This window comes from Natrix helvetica (assembly GCF_964273705.1).
Source record: "Natrix helvetica genome assembly, chromosome: 2".
Lineage (NCBI taxonomy): Eukaryota > Metazoa > Chordata > Lepidosauria > Squamata > Natricidae > Natrix > Natrix helvetica.
The window spans coordinates 276,232,664-276,257,409 of record NC_138552.1 but is presented as its reverse complement, the minus strand read 5'-3'; the positions used below and the strand labels follow the sequence as shown (position 1 = coordinate 276,257,409).

Sequence of the window (24,746 nt, the reverse complement as noted above, 5' to 3'; positions counted from 1 at the left end):
CTGCATGAATTCATCTACAGTAGACATGATTAAACATGTCTTATATAAGCCTACATGCTTCTCAGTTTCCTGGGCATATGGCCATGTTCAAGAACCATGCCATACGGTCTTGAAACTGTTGCAGAATGTGGAGTAGGTAGGCATCACAAGTGGGGTACACTTTATTACCTTGTTTTTGATGTTCTAAGTTAGGGGTGTTAAATTCAATTTCATTGAGGGCCGCATTGGGTAGGGGAGCAGGTGGATGTGGCCAGCTGGGTTGGCATGGTCAGCTTGACCCCACACCCCAAACTGCTGGCCTGATGTTTCCTCTTTGCACTGGGTAGATTGGGCCAAAGTGACATGGGTAGACTGGGCTGAAGCGACGTGGGTAGACAGGGCCGATGCGATGTGGGGTAGCCCCTTATATTTTCCTGGATGGCCCCGTGGGCCGGATTTGCCCACATTGTAGGCCGGATCCAGCCTGCAGGCCTCAAGTTTGAGACCCCTGTTCTGAGTGAATGGAACCCAGTCACTCTATATTTCTTTTGCTTCCTGCCAGAAATTTTAGTCTCCCTTGCTAAAAATCCTTCTTCTCTTCTTGTTGTTCCAGCTCCAACTGGTAATGCCACCCTTCCTGGTTCTGAAGAAAATCTCTGCAAAATCTGTATGGACTCCGTCATTGACTGTGTCCTATTGGAGTGTGGCCACATGGTGACTTGCACAAAGTGTGGGAAACGTATGAATGAGTGTCCCATCTGCCGGCAATACGTGATAAGAGCTGTCCACGTTTTCAGGACTTAAAAGCACAGGAAGCAGGACTAATATTCTTCCACTGTGACAGAGAGCACCAGTCCCAGAGCCACCCAGTCCCCATTCTTAAGAAGCCCACAGATGATAGGTGAGATGAAGGATGGAGGGCTGCGAAGACTTGAGCTGTGATTGGTTGCCTACCCCAACTAATACTGTGCATTATACCACAGTGCCTGGAGAGCTGGACATCCTCAGTAGATCTAGAAAGCAACATGCCTTTTCTTTGTCTGCTTTTGATAGGGCATAAAGAAACTCTTGATGTTTCCAAGACATTGAGGCTCTTCCCCTCTGGAGTAAATAAACAAGGTGATCTAAAGAGGAAGAGAGATTTGCTTCTCTCAATTCTCCTTTCTCTTTGACTAAATCCTTGAAGGGGAGAATATATATTTCTTCTTTTTTTGGATATGTATTTTTTAAAGAAAAAACGTTAGTTTCTTAGCTAGCCTTGGGGGTCAGGCTGAAAGTTGTCTCTTCTATTGCCTTGGATTCTTGTACAGAGTAAACCTGTGTCCTGCCGTAGTGGCCATGGTGACATATCTACAGATGAAGGGGGGCTGTAGGCGAGGCGAGGATTTACAATGATGGAGTTGAAATTTTGCCAGTTTTGTAGCGAATGAGTATTTCAGGGATACTTTCTATGTTTTTGTTTGTTTATAATTTTGTCATGATCAAAATGCGGTGGCCTTTAAGAAAATTAAGTTGCATTATAATTGATTTGTTTTGTATTGTCATTGGGGAAACAACTCTTTACATTTGTTCTGGATTTTGCTTATGGAATTAGCATTTGGGATAATAAGGCGGAACCAGTTGTGCTTTTAAAGGCCATTGTCAGATCATAAACTACATTGGGGCCTGTCCTTGACAAAGGATCCTCTTCATTTCACTCTTGTTAGCATTTGCTGCCTTTCTGATAATAGTATTTCATACAGAGATGAACAGATGTCCAGATTGCTTTCTGTAGAAGTTCAACTACTTGATTTTTTTGAAGTACGTATTTTTGCCTTTAAATGAAAAGCGTTGGCATTTCATTTGCTTCTATTGAAAAAACAATCTTCTGTTCTTTAATCACTCTTCGGTGAAGCATTGAAGTGAAGAAATTGGATATATGGGATCAGAATGGATCTTTTCATTAGTAAAGGAAGGCTGCTGAAAACGGAGGGTCTTTTGCCGTGCTCTTCTGAAACCATTTTTTTGGTGACTACGCAAACGTGTTTAGCTATTTGACTGCAGTTCATGAATCCCCATGAATCTTGGACTGGATCCTACTTTTACAACTGACAGAGAGGACTGTTTTAGGAAGAACCACAGAAAAAAGGTAATCAGTAATTCCCCCCCCCCCCCCCCCAAAAAAAAAATGGTTTTGGAAGAAATCCAGGAGAACCATTTAGTTGTTTACATACTATCTTCTTCCAAGGGCGTTTCAGAAAGAGAGTTTTTCTCTCCATGTTGCATAAAAAGCCTTAAGAAACGTGGCACTTTCATATCAGCGGCTTCCTTCACTGTTCATGTCTTAATTCCCAGTCAGCCCAAGTGCTTTCTTAAATTTTGGCTGTTTCCCAAATTGTTAAATGCCTTTTGCAAGTTGAAGATGCCTTATAGTTTGCCTTAAGCCAACAGTACAGGTGTTTTGTACTGCAGTTCTTTTTAGTCTTAGCAGCAAGGGAATTGTATTTCAGAACATAGGAAGCGCACTATCGCTGCCTTAAGTCCTGAGGGGTGTGTAAAATAAGAGTTAACCATCAATTTGCTTACAGGTTGCATCGACGGGCAGATAAGTTTTATTGTGGAAAGGTTGCATCACAAATCTTTCCTCCCTTTCTCCTATGGAATTCCACAGGTGTTCAAAAGAAAGGGGTGTTTTTTTTTTTAGAAATCAGTTTGCACATGCAGCATATATTACCTTCTCCTTCATTATGGTTTCCAAAGATCTACCCTCAGAATTGCACTATTGGGCATGGCAATATCCCAAATGCCTGGGATTGTGAACCTCTGTCTTACCTGCTTTTTTGTAAACGCTTTTGATAACAGATTGTGGGATATAATCCCTACATATATATCTGTAACCTCTGCAACCAATATCGTAGTTTGTGGATAGTTTTATATAAAAAAAAGCTTTTTGGGGTGGGATGGGGGTGGGGTTTCGGTGCATTTTTAACAACACGGATTGGCTGTGTATAAAGCCAATGAGGGAAACAATTCGTAACCCTTTTCTTTGGGATGGTGAGGAACAGAGGGATTTTTTTTTCTATGCAGGAAATCTTAAAACTTCAGTTAATGTTAGAAATGTCATTTGAGTCACTGCTGTTTGGCTCTTAAATTTCCTTTTTTCCCCTTTTAGGAAGGACTTTTTTTGAAAAAATAAACTTTACATTCCAATAGGGGGCACGATAATGAATAAAGGGATTCTTTGTGAACTTTGTGAATATTAGATGTTGATCATGCCTAAAACAAAAACTGCTGGTACGGGTAATAGTGGGGGAAGAAGAGATAGGAACCTGAAGAAGGGAAATACCCAAATCTCTATCTGTTGTCAAGTTCAATGTAAACATGGCTGGTGACTTAACAAGTTAGACAGGGCTGCTCTTCCCAAAGCGTTGGGCTATTCCAGGGGTGTCAAACTCAATTTCATTGAGGGCCGCATCAGGATTGCTTGACCTCAGGAAGCTGGGATGGGCATGGCCAGCTCCATGTCACTCCTGTCGGGGGCATCTCTAGTGGCCCGAGCGCTCTGCCAGCGAAAACAGGCTCCCGAGCTCTGTTTTCGGCTGCCACAGCCTCCCGCATGCGGCCCTCCCAAGCTCTGTTTTCATTGGCAGAGGGTTGCAGGAGGCCCTGGCAGCCCAAAATGGAGCTCGGGAGCCCGTTTTCGCTGGCAGAAAAACTGCGGGCTAGTCCTTTGCAGTTTCTAGTGCAGCCCCGTGAGCTGGATCCAGTCCCCGGGCCTTGAGTTTGACACCCTTCATTTATTCTGATCTTCCCCACTGATGGGGAAAAAAAAAGAGTTGGGACGGCAATAATATCCCAGTCATGGGTAAAACAAGTAGCTTGTTCCTTTTTCTTTCTTTCTATCACTTGTGTAATGAAGTTCCCACTGCCACCCTATTTTGATTCAAAATTTGGTATTTTCCAATGACTGTGATTTGAATTTTGGTGAAGCGAAACCTTCTCCATAGTGATGCTGCTTTGTGACTGATAGACTGCTGCTGCTGCTGCACTAAGCTATGGAGGATTTTGTTTTTCTGCCAGAAAAAAACAATAATATAGCAATGTATGCTTTGTCTGAACAGTGGGAAAGTTAATTTTGACTGTGAGAAGCTGTATTTCGACAGGTCTCACTAGCACAGAGTCCTGCTTTATAATTTTATAATAAAATGGAAACGTGTTATTAAATTATGCTCCTCTTTTTCTTTTTAAACAAAGAATATGTTTCAGGTTTAACGTGAGTTACTTGATACTTGGCAAAATATTGTTTAGACTAATAATGAAAACTGGAAACCGATCCTTTTGTTTGATCATGTCTTGATGGATAACCGTTTGAACCAGAGCCCGTTGTTTCTGCAGTGTAAATGAAACTCCAAGGAGCATCCAACAATCCACCTACCTATTCCTTCCACTATTTGCAAAGAGCAGTTTAAAATTCCCTCTGGCCATTTTTCCTGCAGGTTGGTTATTGTAACACCTCACTCTCGTGGCCCTCAGTTGAAAAACTAAAGCTTGTTTTCAGTTCCATGATCTCTGAAAAGGATGCTCAAAACACTATGGAATGAATTTTGTCCTAATTTTTTTTAGGGGAGGTGAATTACCAGTGTTTTGTTTTCAGTTCAGAAAATTTCACAACTCCTGCAAAACATTTTAGTTTTAATTATCTGTATGCAGGACTGGTGAATGTGAACTTCCATGAAACATGGGCTCTTAAGGTATCTGTTCCACTGCTTAAGGGCTCTCAAGTCAGGAAATTCTTCCTTATTTGAGTTTGGAGTGTCCTCTGAAATCTTCCATTCATTGATTTTTATGGTACCCATGGGAGCTCCGGAGAACAAACCCACAGTCTTCCTGAGACAACATTGGAAGATTGGTATCGTGTCTCCCTTTAGTCTTCGGCTCTTTAGGTTGAACATGCCCAGTTCCTGTAAACATTCTTCATAGGATTTAGCCACCAGATCATTATCTCAGTTGCTTTTCTCTGCATCATTTCAGTTTCTCTGCGTCTTCCTTGGATCATGACAGAACTCAATGCAGTATTTCACGTGTGGTCTCACCAATGCAGCATCGAGTAGAGCACTCATCTCCAATGATCTTGACACTGTACCTCTGAGGATGCAGCCCAAGTTTGCATGAGTGCTTTCAGCGGCAAAACATACACTGCTGTTGGCTCATGTTTAACCTGTTGTCTACCACAGGGGTCTCCAACTTTGGCAACTTTAAGACTTGTGGACTTCAACTCCAAGAATTCCTCAGCCAGCTTTCAACTCCCAATTCTGGGAGTCGAAGTCCACAAGTCTTAAAGCTGCCAAGGTCGGAGACCCCTGGTCTACCAGGACTCTGGGATCCTTCTCACAAATACTACTGCTGAACCAGGTACCAACTATTTTGTACCTAAGCATATGGTTTTTCCTAAGTCTACAACCCTACGCAGATAGCCCTCACTTAATCATTTGTTCAGTGACCATTTGAAGTTACGATTGTGCCAAATAAATTAGGGGATGGTGAAGATAGGTAGCAGCAGAGTGCAGAATGGCCAAAGGCAGAGATGGCAGAGAGAAGTGAGCTTGGTAGTGCAGCAGAGAACTCGGCTGGGGAAGAAGCAGCAGGATGGAGCCTGCAGTTCGCACATGGCAAGAGAAGCGTGAGATTCTTGCCTAACGAAGACAACTGGCACTGCCAGAACTTCCATTGCTAAGTGGTGTAATCACACGCTGTTTTATCTAACAACAGCTTTGCTCAGTGATGGAAATTTTGATGAGGTTCATTCACCAGGGTCTGTCTGAACTGCAATTAGTTGGACAGGGCCCTATGTTCAAGTATATCAGTATCCTTACAAATCTTGAATCTGTGTTCTGAGGGTTAATACATCTCCTCCAGCTTTGTGTCACCTCAAATTGGATAATAGCAATAGCGCTTAGACTTATATACCGCTTTACAGTGCTTTTACAGCCCTCTCTAAGTGGTTTACAGAGTCAGCATATTGCCCCCAACAATCTGGGTTCTCATTTTACCCACCTGGGAAGGATGGAAGGCTGAGTCAACCTTGAATAAGCATCCCTTCTGTCATTTTATCTAAGTCATTTATGGAATTACTGAGCATTAGACCCAGGACAGAACCCTGAGGTACCCCACCGGATACCATATTCCAGAATGACATAGTACTGCTAAAGATCATGTGGCAGGTATGGTCGTTCAACCCTGAAAATCCATCTGGTAATGAGACCACCCATCCATTAAACATTCTATAAAAAATAAGCAGCTTTTCACTTCAAACAAAACATAATAGATAAAATGCATGCTACCCTGTTTCTCCCAAAATAAGATCTCCCCTGATAATAAGCCTAATTGGGCTTTTGAGCGCATGCGCTAAAATAAGCCCTTCCCTGAAAATAAACCTGAAAATATTGCAACACAGCAGCAGCCATGAGGTGACCACGCTCGCCGCCTCTTGTACCTCAAAAATAAGACCTCCCCCAAAATAAGGCCAAGCGCTTATTTCGGGGGTCAAAAAAAAGTCCGTTTTATTTTCGGGGAAATATGGTAGTATCGTCTCTAAAAACTTCCAGACACGAAGAAGGATAAAATAAACTGTCAAGCAGTGAATGGCTGAGAAAGAGAAACGAAATAGAAACACATGGTTATGTAGTGCCAAATTGATCTTTAAAAAGTTATATACAAAATTTTTGCACAGCATTATTATAAAGAACTGATTTATGGCACCTGATATGTGGAGTCCTTGGTGTTCTCTAAGCTTGATTGTTTTCTTGCAGACGGTTCATTACCCAACTAGATAACATCAGTGCTATCACTGAGTGAAAATTAGGAAAGGGAGCCTTCCAGATCAGGTTTTGCTTCTATTCTTCATTAAAAAAACCCTACACATTAAAAACAAGTGGAAATATTTTCAATTGATTGCTATTCAGTCATTTTTTCATTAGGTACTTGATTCATTGCAGACGGTGATCATTTAATGGATGCAGTTAAGGAGTCTCTACATTTAAACACTGTTTTTCATTGGAGCTATTTGCTTACAGCAGATAATCTAGCATGGAGTCACCAGCCTTCTCTTTCGGATGCATTCCCAAATCCACTCAGGGGAGACATGCTTAGCAGCTGGGTTGTCTTCCATCCTCTCCATCACATGTGTTGCTGAAGTGGCATCATACTCCTGAACCAGGTCTCCATCATAGGCTACGAAATAACGCTTGAGTTTCCTGAAACCCTCCACGGATGGGGGAAGATAAAGCTTAACCCCAGTGAATACGTCCAGTAGCATCTGCTGTTTTGAGGTAGGAAACACATGAGAAGAAGGATGAACAGTCAACGAGAATTATGTTTTTAAAAGGTTCTAAATCGGAAGGAACAGAGCTGTGGCAATCTATGGTAACATGCGTAAGGTAAGAGAAACATACTTCAGCATTTAGATGCTGTGTGTACACAAGAATGCTTAATCAGGTCTGTGGAAGATTCTGGAGCAACTACATTTCCTGAGAGTGCCAAGCTTGGTTAGAATTAACCTAGGGCTTTGTTCTTGTTTTGCATGCTGTGGGAACGCAGACTATAAGGTAATCCTTGACTTACAACTACAATTGAGCCCAAAATGTCTCTGGCTAATCAAGACAGTTAAGTGAGTTTTGTCCCATTTTATGACCTTACTTCCCACAGTTGTTAAGCAAACCACTGCAGTTCTTAATAACACAGTTAAATGACCCTTGATTTTGCTTCTCAGATGGTCAAAAAGGGGACACATGACTGCAACCCTCACAAATAAATGCCAATAGCCAAGCGACTGAATTTTGATCACATGACTGAGGGAATGTTGCAGTGGTACTGTATCCTTATAATTCACTTTTTTCACTGCCACTGTAACTTCAAGCGGTCACTGAACAAATGGTTGTAAATTGAGGATTGCCTGTATTTGGTTAAATATGCTGTGCGCGGCCAGACAATAGATTATTTTAATGAGATGATGACGTTTGTGTGTGAATGCAGTTAGTGACGAAATGTAGTTCTGTAGCTACTTAGGAGATAATTGAAAAAAGTGGAATAATTCAAGAACCTTGCTTTACTTCAAGAGAAGGAAATTCAAGGGAACGGTAAACGAGAGCCCAATTTGTAATGCATTAGTGACCTGTGACAGCCACTAGGGAAAAATTAAACAGCCCCCACCCCCCATCAAAGGGAGAAACCACAGCAATTATACTCAACGTTGCAAATGTGTTCACTGGATGCTTGCTAAAATGTGAAATGGTTGCATCCGGTGTCTTGTCCTCCTCTCTTCCCACATCCCAGAGAATCTTTCTATAAATGGGTGGGAGGATGCACTCATACAGGAGTGCAAAGCTACCCAGTTTCCCTGAAAATAAGACCTCCCAGATCATAAACCCAATCACGCTTTTGAGTGCATGTGCAAAAATAAGCCCTCCCCTAAAATATTTAAATGCATGCGCAGCGGTTCCCACCATTTCCTGGGGTGGGGGAACATACCCCATGTGCCCCTGCCATCCACGCGGAATGGCCTTATGGAGGCCACTCCCGCAAACCCTAGCTACTCTTCTCTTAGTGGTGGACGCAAAAAGAGCGGCAGGTCCAGGTACTCTAGGGCTGGCAAGAGTGCCAGAAACAGACAGAACTTCCGTCCCTCTCTGGATCAGCTGATCTGCGGGCCACAGTTAATGAGCCTCCTGCACCTCAAAAATAATAAGACCTCCCCAAAAATAAGACCAAGCGCTTATTTCAGAGGTCTTTTTTTCAGGGAAACATGGTGCCAAAATTCAAATTAATTTTTTGTGCTTTTTTTTGTTCAAGTGAAATGCTTTTAAAATGTGTGAATAAGAGTAGAACAATCTGGTTTGCTGCAGTCATTTAATGGCTAAATCTTAGGTGGTGTTTTGAGAATATGTTACTAGGTCTCAAAAAGGGCCTGGTGTCCTCACTGCCTTCCACTGAACAAGAGAGAAGGACTCTCTGCAAGCTCTCCAATTCAGCTTCTCTGTAAGGAAAACAATAGTTGTTGCTGAAGAACTTCATAGTTTTGTGATGGGCACAGGGTGCTTGAAACATCCAACCGTCTCCTTGCCGAGATCGTATGCGGTTCAATATTGTTTCTAATGAGGAAGGAGAAGTAGCCAAAAAGATGCTTCTGGAAGCTTTCAGCTCTGTTCTCAGCATATCTCCTCAACTGGTGATTGGCAACAGATTATCTTTTAATGGAGAAATGCAATTCAGTTACATTAGCCCAGTGCTTCTCAAATAGTGGGGCGGGCCCCCCAGGGGGGGCGCGAGGCTCCATAAAGGGGGGCTCAGCTCAAATTATTTTATATATTTTTGTTTTGCAGGTTAAAGTTTTTTTTTAATATTGTGTTCCTTTAAATCCTGTGCTCCTTTAAATCTTTTCTGCTACAGTTAATAAAGCTATTCTTTGTTGTAAATTGATCCACATTTCTTTCTTTTTTTATTCTCTTATACGTTAATAAGGATACAGTGTTATGCAGAGGTGTACTTATAACAATTTTATAGACAAATGATACTATTTACAGTCGCGCGGGGGGCGCGAAATGTTTTCTTCTTCCTAGGGGGGGGCATGACAGAAAATAATTGAGAAGCACTGCATTAGCCAAATGTTGATCAGACAATACTGTCCGATTCCCCTCTAGAACAGGGGTCTCCAACCTTGGCAATGTTAAGACTTCTGGACTTCAACTCCCAGAGTTCTTGCCGCTCTTTTTGCTAGGGTTTGCGGGAGTGGCCTCCGCATGACCGTTCTGCGTGGATGGCAGGGGCGTGTGGGGTATGTTCCCGCACTCCAGGAAATGGCGGGAACTGTTGCACAAGTCTTAACGTTGCCAAGGTTGGAGACCCCTGCTCTAGAACAATTCCAATTTCTGCAGTGCAGACTATATTTCCTTCAAAAAATAGCTGAAGCTAAAGAGAACTTTGAAATTGCAGACTGGCTACTATATGGAAGTCCTCGCCTTACAACCATTTGTTCAGCAACTGTTCAAAACTACAATGACACTGAATGAAGGGACTTAATGACTTGTACCCAAAGTTACTTCTGTTGCAGCTCCCCCATGGTAAAAATCCAGATGTTGGGCTATCTGCCCACCCAGACTATAACTGCAGGGATGCTGCAACCCTCCTCAACCCACCTATCTTTTCCCCATCTCACCCACTCACCCATGCATGCAAAGCTGCTGCAACCCTGAAGGCCTGCTCCCCACCTCATCACACTCAGGAGGCCCAGGCTTGCTCCCCACCTTCCAGGTCTAGGAGGCCTTGACTGGTTACAGTTCCATAGGGTGTGCAAATTGGCCCACTTAACTTTGCAGTTTTTCTGTTGATGGGTGCACACAGCCTATGCGAGGCAGGGCCTCACCATTTTTGCAATTATTTGGAAGGCTGCTTTTCAAAATTGCATAATAGGCATCCTGGGCCTGGTGGGGAGCAGCCATGGAAGGTTTTCACATGCCGGTGAACTGAAGGCTCCCAGGGCCTATTCCAATCCCCTCAGACACCAACATATTCCTTACCTCAGACGAGTGGTGAAATTCATTTTTTTTTTACTACTGGTTCTGTGGGCATGGCTTTGTGGGCATGTTGTGGCTTTGTAGGCGTGGAAGGGGAAGGATACTGCAAAATCTTCATTCTCACCCCACTTGGGGTCAGCCAGAGGTGGCATTTGCTGGTTCTCCGAACTATTCAAAATTTCTGCTACCGGTTCTTCAGAACCTGCTGGATATCACCTCTGCCTCAGACTCTCTACTTACCGACCTGAGAGACTGCTTATGACCATGATTGGGAGTACCAAGATTGTGGTTGTTGAGCAAAATGGCTACATGACCAACTCACTTAATGACTGTTTTGCTCAACAAGTTGAGATTCTGGTCCCAACTGTGGCATCAAGCTGAGGATTACCTGTAATATGAAATGCTAGGGAACTGTAACAGACTCAAGTAACATTTACTTGGGGCATGAAATTCAGTTCTCCATCCTAATAAAAAGCTTAGAATGTACATTATAGATGACAAGGAGGTTCTCAAGATTTTCAAATTTCTTTACATTGAGATTGTTACCTTTCTTTTGTCCTCCTCCATCTCGGCTGCTTTCCTTTTTACTCCTCGCTTTCCCTCAGTTTTCTTCAGTGGAGATTTATCTAGCAGTTTGCTGGCTAATGAGGGAAAAAAAGTTTCCACATCAATCTTAAGGAGATGGCAAAAAACAATGGATCCATATAAGAAAGACTATCCTGCCCATGGAAATATAGGCAGAGGACCCCTTCAGGCAGGCTCTGCAGCCATTCCTGCTGACTGACGTTATATTTGAAAATAACAAAGTTTTTAGTCCTGATTTTATAGCTTGCTTCATTGTAAGATTCAAGTTGGTAACAGGTCATTGTTTCTGCAATGACTGGAATGCTGTATATACCTCCTCACACTGATCACCAAAAGCAAGTGGAGGGAAACCTCATCTTTATATTATATACCCAAGAGCATTTTGAACACAAAATGGCACAAATCAAGAGAGAACTTGATTCAGTTTCTAATGGACCAAAGTTGTCCATGAGAAGTGAATTCTCATTGTTGAAGACAGGGAATGGGCCAAAAGCATTTTAAAGCTTCTGAAATATAGAACGGTAATTAGCCCCGTATATCTACCAAATCAGTACTAAAACAATACCTATCACCACTGGCTGCTTTAATAGATTAGCTAAGTGCCAAGCACCTGACAATGTAAATAGCAGCCATGAAAAGCATGTTTGAATTGGAAAGGTGATGTTGCAGTGTTTAGATTTCTAGAGGAAATCACTGTGCACATGGGGTACACAGCAATTATTCCAAAAATTCTGATCCTCGTAACTATAATCCCCTCTGAGATTTTTACAGAACAAGGTCTGACTAGAACCGTGATGACGAACCTATGGCATGCGTGCCACAGGTGGCATACGGAGCCATTTGTCAGGGCACGCGACGCTTACCCTGTCAGCTGGCCAATGCATATGCGCATGCTGGCCAGCTGACTTTGGGCTTCTTTTGAGGTCATTTTTTGCGAGGGAAGCCTTCTAAAGGCTCCGGAGGGCTAAAACCGGCCCTACGAGCAAACTGGAAGTCAATTTCCCAATTTCTGGTTTGCCCGTAGGGCCGGTTTTTTGTGTTTTGGAGGCTTCAGGAGCTTCCCTGAAGCCTCCGGAGGACTTCCAGGTGGGGCCGGGGAGGCTGTTTTTGCCCTCACAGGCTCCTATAAAGCCTCTGGAGCCTGGGGAGGGCGAAAAAAGAATGCCAAAAATGGGGGGGGAGCGCTGGCCATGCACGCATGCATGCTATGGTTGTATGCATAGCATTATGGGTGTGGCCCGCCCGCGCACGACCGCGTTCCCCTGCTTTTGGCACACGAGCCAAAAAAGGTTCGCCACCACTGAACTAGAAGAAATCTAATGGGGGGGGGGGAATTAAAAATGGATCCCTGGAGAAGTTTTAATACCTTTTCTCCACTGCTCACCTTCAGGCTTCTTGGCTTTCGCAGGAGACTTCCTGGATTGCGGTTTTGCAGCCTTCTGAGGAGAAGACAATTTGGGCTGGCCCTCAGTTTCTCCATTGCTGCCCGCTGTGGAGTTCTCCTCTTCTGCTGCAACTACCAAGAAGTCCGATTTTTCTTTAGATAATTGGTACAGCTCCTGCACAAAAGCCAGAAAGTTCCATGAAGTTGGAGGGGGGGGGGAGCTTTGTAGCAAGTCTTTCTGTTATTTCCCACTTCTACCTGCAAGGTACAATTCAGATTCTTCTAGAACAAACGGGACGATAGGCACACTGGTAAATTATTCCCAATGAAACATCTGGGTTAACAAATGGCACAGATTCCAGCTTAATGTTGATGAGAAGTCTGGGGTTATCAAAAGCTTCAATTTGTTGTCTTTTTCTCAATATGTGCATACTAACCTTTTAACCACTATTGATTATTTTCTCTGGAAAAAGAAGTTAAGATGCTTTCAGTCAAGCCAGATAGATGGGTTTGAATTATCCCGACTGAAGGTTTGACAAAAGCTGATCTACAAGGCCAGATGTGATTCAGACTGATCCACTAACACTGGATCCCATTACCCTGTGTTGTCGCCCATATGCTTTTCAAAGAATTCACCAGTGCCACATAGAAGGCAGAGATCTTCCCCATGTGAGGAAGCCAGAAACTTACCGAGAGACCCATTTCTACATTTCATGGCTAAGGACACTAAACAATGATTCCTTTCCTATTCCTTTTCCTTAGCATGGCCACTTAAAAATGAAGGGATCTTATCGCTATCTTGACCAAGTAAGAAATTCAGGAGATGGGGATTCTTTTTCACAAGGTACTCTCAGATAATGGGAGTGGAGAAGTTCTCAATGACAAAATATAAGCCACAGAGGAAAGATGAATTGTGTGCTGATACCCAGAGCAGATTGACAAGGAGAGCTGGGATGGAGATATAATTTATATATACATACATGCATATAAAGATAAAGGTTGCCCTTGCACATATGTGCTAGTCGTTCCCAACTCTAGAAATAGATCTATACTAGTCTCCCTTTTTATATATATATATTTCTGTCCTTCGGCTCATTACAGAGGACCATCCAGGCAGAAAACCATATTTTTATTTTTAATGTTGCCTTTTTATATTGGGCATACCAGGGGTTGTAACACAAATACATACCTATTTCCCTGGCTCAGCTGATGAGAGCCTGTGGCTTAGTGGCTAACAAATCTGCCTAATATGTAACACAGTCCAGGTTCAAATCCCAGTAAGGGTATGGCTAGCTGATGAGAGCTAATTAGCTCGAAATAGATCTATACTAGTCTCCCTTTATTTATTTATCAGTACAAATACAACACAAATATAAAAAGGCAACATTAAAAATAAAAATATGGTTTTCTGCCTGCATGGTCTTCTGTGATAAGCCGAAGGACAGAAATGAGGGAGTAGTGACCTTCCTCCCATATTTAGGCATACCAGGGGTTGTAACACAAATACATACCTATTTCCCTGGTTCAACTGATAAGGTGGCGAGCCTGTGGCTTAGTGGCTAAGACTTCTGCCTAAGATATAATACAGCCCAGGTTTGAATCCCAGTAAGGGTATGGCTAGCTGATGAGAGCTAATTAGCTCGAAATAGATCTATACTAGTCTCCCTTTATTTATTTATCAGTACAAATACAACACCAACACCAACACCAACACCAACACCCACCCACCCACCCACACACACACACACACATATATATATATATATGTTGTATTTGTACTGATAAATAAATAAAGGGAGACTAGTATAGATCTATTTCAAGCTATTTAGCTCTCATCAGCTAGCCATACCCTTACTGGGATTTGAATATATAGGGTGGCTATAGCCGTAAAACAAGTGACTCACCCTGAGTTGTGGGAGGGTGGTGGAGGTAGTCCAATCTTTGTCATCCCGGATACGAGTACACCGGGGGAAGCGGATTGAGATCCCATCTGCTGTGTGGGCCTCTGCTTTCGAGAATTCAGCGCCTGTAATCTCCCAGACTGGTGCTGCCTAAAACAAATGGTAATGATTGGGGGGGAAAATCCTCCTTGCCAATGAACCAAGAAATGGGGTGCTCTATGCACCATGAGTGATGTGGTGTCCTTGGTGCTCTCTGAGCTTGATTGTTTACTTGCAGATGTTTCATTACCCACCTAGATAACATCATTAATATCACCTAGTTGGATAATGAAATGTTTGCAAGCAAATAGCCAAGGTGAGAAAGCACCATGGACTCAACATTTTAACAATGAGCTACATATATATATTTCTTCTACAGGAACCATGAGTAATCGCGGTCCATCAATTCTGTACATGCTTTTATGTTTTCCATTAATTTTAAGAGGCAGGCACAAAATTGGAACGTTTTGGATTGTGTGAGATCAATTTGTGTGAGATCAATACTAGATAATCTAGCCAATCAGAGGAACCCATGCAGAGTCCCGAATGAATAACTAAATTAATTAATTGATTATTGATTTGTTATTGATTTGCTTGGTAAACAACCCTTTTTATGTCATTAAAATATTGGATCAATTTGGAAGCATCCAATTTGGCTTTAATCAGTTCTGAAAGGTTTTTTCATTAGGACAGTCAACTGAATCACCCTTGGACTAATACCCTAAATCAGGGGTGTCCAAACTTGGGAACTTTAAGACTTGTTTGGACACCCCTGCCCTAAATGTACCAAAAGGACAATTAGGGTATTAAGTCCAAAGTAAAATATTCTTAACAGAAGGTTATCTGTCTCTTCTTGAACATCTCACGGCAACAATCTGGTATATAAAAACAGGACTTTAACCCAACTGTTGCCTAGAGTGAATCTGGTCCAGAATACTACAGTGTGAGACTTGCTCAATTTCATTCCATTTTGTTTTTGTTTTAATTTCTTATCCCAATGGCTGTGTAAGCTCTATGAATGTATAATATATCAATGTATAATAACTTCTACAAGGTCCACTTTCCTATGCCCACTGCTCCGGGCTTTTCATAAATGGATTGGTTTGTAGCTGCTATTAGCATTTTTCCATGATTTTTTGGTCGCCTGGGCGAAAAATTTCGGTTACAATGTGGAATTGGCTAAGTGGGAAAAACTTTGGGTACTTAATCAGAAACTAATATTGGCTACGGCGTATAAAGAAAATCTTTATAAGATGTTCTACAGATGGCATCTCCCTCCGGCACGGCTTTCCAAAATGTTCAAAAATCTGGCCCCAAATTGTTGGAAGTGTAAAAAAACACCAGGCACTTTCTATCATATGTGGTGGACGTGCAATGAGGCAAAAAAATATTGGAAAATGATTCAATCATGGTTAGAATAAATGGTGGGAGAACAAATTATGTTTAAACCAGAAACTTTTCTCCTAGGCATAATACCGGAGGGGTTTAAGAAAGATACACTTTATTTAATCATACATATACTAACTGCAGCGCGCATAACCTATGCACAGTATTGGAAAAAAGAAAATACACCATCAGAACTAGATATAATCAGAAAAGTGTTGGCCTGTGCAGAAGCAGATAGGCTCACTCTTGAAATTAAAAATAAAGGGGAATCAGAATATTTTGAAGTATGGAACAGATTTTATGATTGGTATAAGACAAGGTGACAAGACTGGAACAAATGTATATATTGTGATTGGACAGAAGGACAGACAATGTATTAAGTAGATTAACTGTTAATGGTTGAAACCAGCTGTACATAATGTGAATGTATGACCACTCCGACTGCATTGTTTTAAATGTAAAAATAATAATAAAAAATATATAAAAAGGCATTCTTCCATGATTTTTTTGCCTACACATTCAGAAATCTGGAAAAGTAATCCTCGCGTTACGAATGTAATGGAGCTTGCCCATTCCATTTGTAACTCTAGGATTTGTGGGAGTGAATCTTGTATTTTGAACGCGATCACTCTTTCCTTTCACCCATGCATTCATTAATCAAATGCACGGCTTGTTAAGTGCACATGGGCTATTTCAGGGTGGGGAGAGCCATGGGGGTGGGTAGTGATGGAACAGGCTACCTGCTTAAAACCATCCAAGGCCTCCCTGACCCACTGAAATACCTTACCTCATGTGCCCCTCCGAACCTCCATTTTGGCCTGCAATATGCCCGGCAAGGCCTGCGCAAGCCTAAATGGAGCTCTGTTTTGGCTGGCAAACTGCCGGGCAAGATCTACGCAGGCTTAAAGGGAGTGTCAGAGGAGGGGAACAGCCCTTTCGAACCTCCATTTTGGCTGGCAAAATGCAAGTCGTTTGTAAGGGGAAACAACTGCTGTGGTGCTGCAAGATACATAGTTTCAGGACTTGTTCGTAAACACTAGGGGGCGCTGATCGTGTAACTTCCAACATTTGTTAAGGGAACGCTCGTAACCTGGCGATTCCCTCTATTGGTTACATAGTGCTCTCTAAATTTCATCCATAATTTGGAGAGAAGGTGAACTTTGTAAACAAAATGAAAGAATAGGAAAAATGCGAAATAACAAAGGTCCTTTCCTGGATTGCAGTGGATTTCTAGTGGATTTCCTTCCATGGGATTGATCACATCCATGCTGATTTCATTGCAGCAATTCTGCTGCGTCAAATGCCTGCAAAGTGCTTAAAAGTGCCCCTCTCAGGAAGGGTTCGTGGCAGGGAAGCCTCTTTTGCATGGGAAACACCCACTTCCATGAGACCTTTTACCTTTGGGTCTGGAACAATGAAATCCGGATAATAATTCTTATTAATCTTTAACCAGTCTGGAATTTTACTGGGGTCCTAGACAATGGAAGAAAAAAAGGCATCCATCAATGTAGCCCATTATTATGGGATGTAAAATACTTTAATGATGATTAAAGGAATAAATGGTTCCCATACATCTAAGGAAATTGTATTGCACTGCAGTTTTCAAAGCTTTGGCATAGAAGCTGTCCACAAGCAAGCATTTAATACCAGAATAATTCGAAAGAGATTAAAGACCTAGTACAGAGATTGAACCAAGAGTCTGTGTTGCACACTGTGCTGGAACTGGGCCCACTGATCATGGCCCAATCACGGTTTGCTAGAGTCACATTATGGTCAGAAGCCATGATTTACAAATTGCTATACCCCGAACAATATCCTAAACAAAAACCAAATAACAGAAGATTATTTCAACAGGACTTTGGTGGTGGTTGTGATTGTGGGAGACAATTATGTCATAATTTCAGTTGCTTTATGGTGCATGGAGGGATAGGGGGGGGACAATATACAAACATTGCAAGTAAGTTTTAACTTAGTATAACTAAGTACATTATTATAGGCCAGGCCCTATCTTAACCCAGGATTATTCTGAGATATTGGAGAAAGAGAGGAAATGAATGGGAAATAATTCAGATTCAATACAACAACAAATAGGAATGAGAAGGAGTAACCCTTAGTCTTCTGCACCTCTTCCCTACTTATTCCGTTTTGAGTTGTTGTCAATTAGGACCAAGTTATAGTAAAACAGCATTTAATATCCTTTAAATTAGGGGTGAAATGCTGTGAAGTTTGCTACCACTTTGCACGCATGCACACCGCAGGCGCTACCACGTAGCTCCGACAATCCGTGTGCAACAATCAGCTGTGCCACATTATATCGCGCGGCACAGCTGATTGTTGGAACGTAAAAAAATGCTACCGGTTCACCCGAATTGGTAGCATTTTTAAACTACCAGTTCGGGTGAAGCCATCCGTACCGGAAGCATTTCACCCCTGCTTTAAATGCAGCGATATAGAGAAAAGAGCATGACCCCTTTGAACATGAAAAACCCAGATCTGGAAGATCATCTGAATGTACTATTTGTGCACATGGGCAAATGAGAAAAACTGGATCTCGATCTTTAACATTATACTCAATCAGGGAGACATTTAAGGCTAAAAAAAGTTAGTTTTAGCTCCAATGTTTCAAATTACAGCAAAAACATTGCCATTTCCTGCAAGACAAGTCTCACAGGAAGCTTTTTCACCCGGTGAGCCACAAGGCCTTCTAAACACAAACCTTGCTGATTTTCACCATGTCCAATTCTTTCTGAAGCCGGGCAAGTGTGGCATCATCATGTCCACCAGCACATTTGGTCACCGTGCACCACTTCTGGCTGTCGGGATCATAGCAACCCATGAGAAAGATGGACATCATCCCACCTAAAGCAGTGAGAAGAGACAAAAATGGCAATCAGGTGGAGGAGGGGAATAAACCTGATTTTATCTTCTAAAATCTCTCCTCGTGACAACAGTCAGAGACTGCAATTGAAACAACCTGAAAACTTTGGTTTTTGAACATTGCATCGCATGCAATGCTAGTCTTGCAGTGGTGGGACGTTTTATAGGCCCTGACTCAGTCGTTAGCTTGCCACTTTGCTATTGTAAAATGTTTACGGTGTGGGTAAGAAGTGGATTGTATTGTGAAGTTTTCATATCTTTTGGATTTTGTTGCAGATATTTCCTGAGCCTTGGTTGAAAGGTTGAGAAAGGCTCTGAAAAGCCACAGCAAAGCAATACACACAAGATTAAGTTAGATATAATATAGGGGCGCAATGGCTAAGATGCTGAGCTTGTTGATCAGAAAGTCGGCAGTTGGGCGATTCAAATCCCTACCGCTGCGTAACTGAGTGAGTTCCTGTTACTTGTCCCAGCTTCTGCCAACCTAGCAGTTCAAAAGCATGTAAAAATGCAAGTGGAAAAATAGGGACCACCTTTGGTGGGAAGGTAACAGTGTTCTGTACGCATTTGGCATTTAGTCATGCCGGCCACATGACCACAGAGACGTCTTCGGACAGCGCTGGCTCTTTGGCTTTGAAACAGAGATGAGCACCGCCCCCTAGAGTCAGGAACGGCTAACACATATGTGCGAGGAGAACCTTTACCTTTATATAGGCTTATAATGAGACAAGATTCCTAATCAAATCAGTTATTTATGTACTGAGGACCAGGCTTTTACTATGTGTTATGAAACATCCCATAGTTTAATAATCAATTATGTGCTCAGTATGTAAAGCTTCCCATGTTTCACTCCCAACCAGCTTCAATAGGCTAGAGCAGTGTTTTTCAACCTTGGCAACTTTAAGATTTGGGGACTTTAAATTCTCCACTTGGCTGGCTGGAGAATTCTGAGAATTAAAGTCCCCATGTCTTAAAGTTGCCAAAGTTGAGAAACACTAGGATAGTTGCCAAACTGAAATTCTGGAGAACTATAGTTAGTAACTATAGTTAGTTCTATCCTGCTCTACGGAGTGGAGAGTTGGTCTCTGACAGAAAGCCCCTTGAAGAGACTAGAAGCATTTGAGATGTGGGTTTACAGGTACATACAAGTTGGGTTGACAAAATCAGAAATGAGGAGGTGATAAGCTGCATGGGAAAGCCAAGGGAAATCATCAAAACCATAAAAAAGCAAAAATTATAATATTTTGGACATGTGATGCGACACCCAGAAAATACGGCATCCTTCACTTAATCCTCCAAGGAAAGACTGAAGGCAAATGAGGTCCAGGCAGAAGAAGAACATCATGGCTTCAAAATTTAAGGGACTGGTTTGGACAAAACTCAGCAGCACTTTTTCGTGCGGCTGTTGATAAATAGGATGACCAATGATCGCCAACGTCTGATGAGGGATATGGCACAAGAAGAAGAAGAAGAATAGTTAGTGACTCAACTTACTATAATGCCTCAGTATAAATACATGTATGAATGGGGAAAATCTCAGCCCAAACACTAAATCAATAGGAGCAATTTACTAAAGAAAGAAACAAGGAAGAAAATCCAAATGTGAGTTAATATTGTCTATCTAGTCTAGAGAAAATATTTACGTCTCTTCAGGCTGGACTGAGTTAAAAAACTGAACTCTTACCAGTCAGAGGTCAAGACTTTTTTCTAACTCATGGACAAAGTTAACCCATGCTTGGATTCTCCAAGCAGCGCATAGGAGAACTTTCCAAGTTCAAACGTCTTGGGAAGCATCTCAAAACTCCCACCTAACACCCCGGAGAACTACAGCAGGTCAATGCGAACTAGGAAGAAGAAAGTGTTTGGATTCTCATTCAGGATTTTTTAAAATACCCACCTTTGCTCCCCTGGCCATAGAAGGCACCCAAAACCACCAGGTCTGCTGTGTCTGCCATTGCTCCCTCATTCAGATAGTCCTTCTTCACTTTGAGCCAGTGGCGTTTTCCTGGTTCATAAATACTCTATCCAAAACAAAAGCAGAATGGGAACGATACAGATTCCAAGGGGAAAAGGCCGGTCCCACTCTCTTTAGTGCAGGGCTGCAGGTGGCCTTTAATTGGTACGGACGCTCCAAAAGGTAAAGGGGAAGGCAGATCAGAGGAAAACTCGCGATGTCAACTACATTACACTTAACACAGTTCTCCTCGGTCACAACAAAAATTACAATTCAGCAGCAACTTTTACAGGGATTCTCGGAGGGTTTTTTTTTGGGAGTGTGGCATGCAATCCAAGCATCTAAAACTACACAATTCTTCTCTAACTCTGGTGACAATAGAAGTTCCCACCCATTTTTATATTCTTCCTAATCTAATATTTCTTCATGGTTAATATATTGAGAGATATGCATAGGCAGCTAACTCATTAAAAAAAACTGTGTCAATGTATTCCCCCCACCCCACCCCCGAAGATAACTTTAAAATAATAATAACCATGTCTTCTTCAACATCTTTTCTACTCAATTCTAGAGGTCTGCTTATCTGCAATGAGGAATTGGTGACTTAACACCATTCATTTTACGGCCCTTTCTGGCCTCAAGTTCCATAGAATCAGCTTTGATAGAGTCAAAGTAAAGAATGAAAGTTCCTTCTCCAGAATTGATTCTTTTAATCGTTCTGGGATTAAATGCTTTTTATATTTGGAGATTTGGAAGGAATGCTGAAGAGGACAATTAAGATCAGGGGTGTCAAACTCGATTTCATTGAGGGCTGCATCAGGGTTGTTTGATCTCAGGGTGGCAGGGGTGGGCATGGTCAGGCTGGGGGTGGGCAGCTCAATGTCACGTGTTGGGGGCACCTGTGGTGGCCTGAGCACTCTGCCAGCAAAAATGGGCTCTCAAGCTCTGTTTTCAGCTGCAACGGCTTCCTCAGCCCTCTGCTCAATGTCACGTGTTGGGGGCACAACAAGATCATGGCCTTCTATATTCAGCAAATCCATTTTTGTTTTCCCAAACCAATCTGCTACATGCGTTAGTACCGCAGCTTCATAGTACAATCGAAGGTTTGGGAGTCTGAGGCCGCCTCTTTCACGAGTATCTTGCATAATCTTCATCTTTACTCTCGGTTTTTTCTCCTTCCAAACAAATTTATTTAATGTTGTTTGCCAGTTTAACAAGGTTTTATCTGATCTAAGCACCGGTATCATCTGGAATAAAAAGATAAATCTAGGTAGAATGTTCATTTTAATTGCTGAGATCCTTCCAAGCAAAGACAATTGTAACTTTTTCCACACTTCAAGATCTTTCTGTATCTTTTGCCACAACACTTCATAGTTATTTAAGAAAAGTTTTGTATTTGATTCTGATATTTGTATTCCTAAATATTTGACTTTAGAAACTATTTCAAAACCTGCTAAACTTACAAGTCTCTTTCTTTGAGTCTCTGTCATGTTTTTAACCATCATTTTTGTTTTGTTTTGATTTAGTCTAAACCCAGACACCATGCCAAATTCTACTATGATATTTTTCATCTGGATTATTGACTTCAAAGGATGTGAAAGGGTAACAACCAGATCATCGGCAAATGCTCTAGTTCTGTATTCCTTTTGCCTGATAGCTATGCCATCTAAGGATTTTGAGTCCCGAATTGCGTTCAGCAAGACTTCCAAAGTTAAAATAAATAACAATGGGGATAATGGGCAACCTTGTCTTGTGCCTTTTTGTATCTCGAAAGTTGTTGACAAATTTCCATTAATAATAAGTTGTGCATTTTGTTGCTGATAAATTGCTCCAATCGCCTGCCGAAATCGTGGTCCCATATCCATCTTTTCCAAAGTCTTGGTTAGAAAATTCCAATTCACTCGATCGAAGGCCTTCTCTGCATCCAAGAAGACCAGCACTGCAGAGATCTGCTTATTCTTATCAAGATAGTCAATTAAATCTATGAGTTGCCTTACATTCTCCTTCATATGTCTGCCTTCAATAAATCCTGCTTGATCATGATGAATAATCTCTTGAATAACCGGCATCGATCTGTTGGCTAGTACCTTAGCAAATATTTTATAATCTGTGTTCAGAAGAGATATCGGCCTGTAATCCTCTGGTTTCTTAGGGCCCTCTTTGTCTTTAGGTATCAATGAGATAAAAGCCACTTTCCATGAGGAGGGTATTTTACCTCCTTGTTGTATATTACAAAATAGTTGTGTAAGATATTCAATCATTTCCAGTTGTAAAGTTTTATAATACATTGCAGTCAAACCATCAGTCCCTGGAGCCTTAGCTAATTTAAGTTGATTTATAACTAAAGTGATCTCATCAGCAGTTATCAGACGTTCCAGATTTGCCTTTTGAAGCACAGAAATTTTAGCAACCCTTTTTCCTTCCAAAAAATCATCTATTGACTTGTTCTGTATATTATCCTGTACATATAGCTTAGCATAATAGTCCACAAATGATTTTTTAATCAAATCTTGTTGATATACCGTCTTCCCTCCATACTCAATTCTATTAATAATTCTGTCATTCGTATTCCTTCTCAAAGTATAAGCCAACCACCTACCAGGTTTATTAGCGTTAGCAAAGGTGTTATGTTTAGCAAATTGTAAGTTAGTTGCTGTTTGTTCTGCTATAAGCATTTGAAATTGATCTTTCAACAGCTTTAGCGCCATCTGGAGCGCCTGGTCATTCGGGTTTGCTATAAGCAGCTGTTCCTTGCTTTTTATTTCATCTTCCAATTCCATTCTCCTTTTCTGTCTAATTTGTTTATGTTTAAAGTTCATATGTATCAGGACCCCACGCATATAAGCTTTACTTGCATCCCAGACTGTTTCAATGGGAGTACCCTTATTCATGTTAAAACTGAAAAATTCCTTCATGTGTTTTTTAAGTTCATCAACATTTTTTTCGTATCTAAATAAATTTTCATTTACTCTCCAAGACCTTCTTGGCCTCTTCCCTAATTCAATTTGTAACCACACCGGGCTATGATCGGTAAGTGTCCTGGAGAATATCTTGGATTTCTTAGCTTTAGGAAGTAGATCCGGTGTTAACAAAAAGAAATCAATCCTTGAAAAGGATTTATGTCTATCTGAGTAGAAAGAAAAATCCATCTCATTTGGATGTTGTGTCCTCCAAACATCTTTTAATTTCAGGTCGTCTTGTAAATCAAAAAAAGCCTTTGGTAATTTGGTAGTGAGTTTAGTCTTTGTACTCTTATCTATCCTTGGAGAAATCACTCCATTCCAATCTCCCATTATTAGAATACTCTTAAAGTTCCAGTCTAAGATTTTTAAATGGAGCATCTTATAAAAGGTTTCTTGGCGTTGATTTGGTGCATATATTCCTAGCACCAAAATGGGACCAAAGTCTGTATCAAGTTGAAATGCTATATATCTACCAGCGTCATCCGCCTCTATAACTTTAGTTGAAAATCTTTTATTTATATATATATATCACCACACCATTTTTCTTTACCAAATCAGAGGCAGCATAAGATGTTCCCAATTTTGAATTCACTAAATACTTCTGGTCTTGCAACCTAATATGAGTCTCTTGAAGGCAAACAACATCATTATTAAATTGCTTCAAACAATAAAATATTTTTTTCCTTTTTTGTGGGGAGTTCATTCCATTCACGTTCCAAGATAGTAGCTTAAGCATCTTTGGATCTGGTCTGGAGCGTTGAAAGCATTTGCTGAAGGTCTCTCTCCACAAGACTAATCTTCGGCCCCTGCTCCTCCCATGGCTCCGGTTTGCTTCTTAACTTCTTTCTTAGCACATTGTGTTTGGGGGTCGACGCGCTTGTGAGATTCTAGCATTTGTCTAGTCGTGGATCTAGTAGTACGTTGTTCGACAGGTTTAAGTATCGGCATTTCAATGAGAGACTTAGACGGTCCTTCTTCCAAGAAGGAACTCAACAGAGATCCAGAGTGGTCCACTCGAGATCCACCTACAGCACCCTGCACCTCCTTCTCTTTTTGTGTCTGCTTTCTTTGTTCTTCTGTCTCTTTCTCAAACATCCTCTGCTCTAAGACATCCAAATCTACTGGTGTTGG

At 41.5% G+C, this 24,746-nt stretch overlaps 2 protein-coding genes across 5 annotated transcripts in view; one reads left to right on the top strand and one right to left on the bottom strand.

Moving 5' to 3' along the window:
- RFFL (ring finger and FYVE like domain containing E3 ubiquitin protein ligase) overlaps positions 1-2,121 on the top strand; it is a 51,311-nt gene extending 49,190 nt beyond the window's left edge. For all 3 annotated transcript variants that reach the window (XM_081944787.1, XM_081944788.1, XM_081944789.1), the window contains exon 7: positions 593-2,121. In XM_081944787.1, the coding sequence (XP_081800913.1) occupies positions 593-783 (191 nt within the window). In that variant the 3' untranslated portion in view covers positions 784-2,121. The remainder of the gene's footprint in view (positions 1-592) is intronic.
- A 793-nt stretch (positions 2,122-2,914) lies between these two features.
- LIG3 (DNA ligase 3) overlaps positions 2,915-24,746 on the bottom strand; it is a gene marked incomplete at its 5' end in the record, with an annotated part of 41,884 nt that continues 20,052 nt past the window's right edge. The window contains 7 exons of one of the 2 annotated variants that reach the window (XM_081944776.1): positions 2,915-7,276; positions 11,073-11,167; positions 12,496-12,670; positions 14,400-14,546; positions 17,220-17,294; positions 18,538-18,680; positions 20,596-20,719. In XM_081944776.1, the coding sequence (XP_081800902.1) occupies positions 7,040-7,276; positions 11,073-11,167; positions 12,496-12,670; positions 14,400-14,546; positions 17,220-17,294; positions 18,538-18,680; positions 20,596-20,719 (996 nt within the window). In that variant the 3' untranslated portion in view covers positions 2,915-7,039. The remainder of the gene's footprint in view (positions 7,277-11,072; positions 11,168-12,495; positions 12,671-14,399; positions 14,547-17,219; positions 17,295-18,537; positions 18,681-20,595; positions 20,720-24,746) is intronic. The other variant, XM_081944777.1, reaches the window with a different exon arrangement.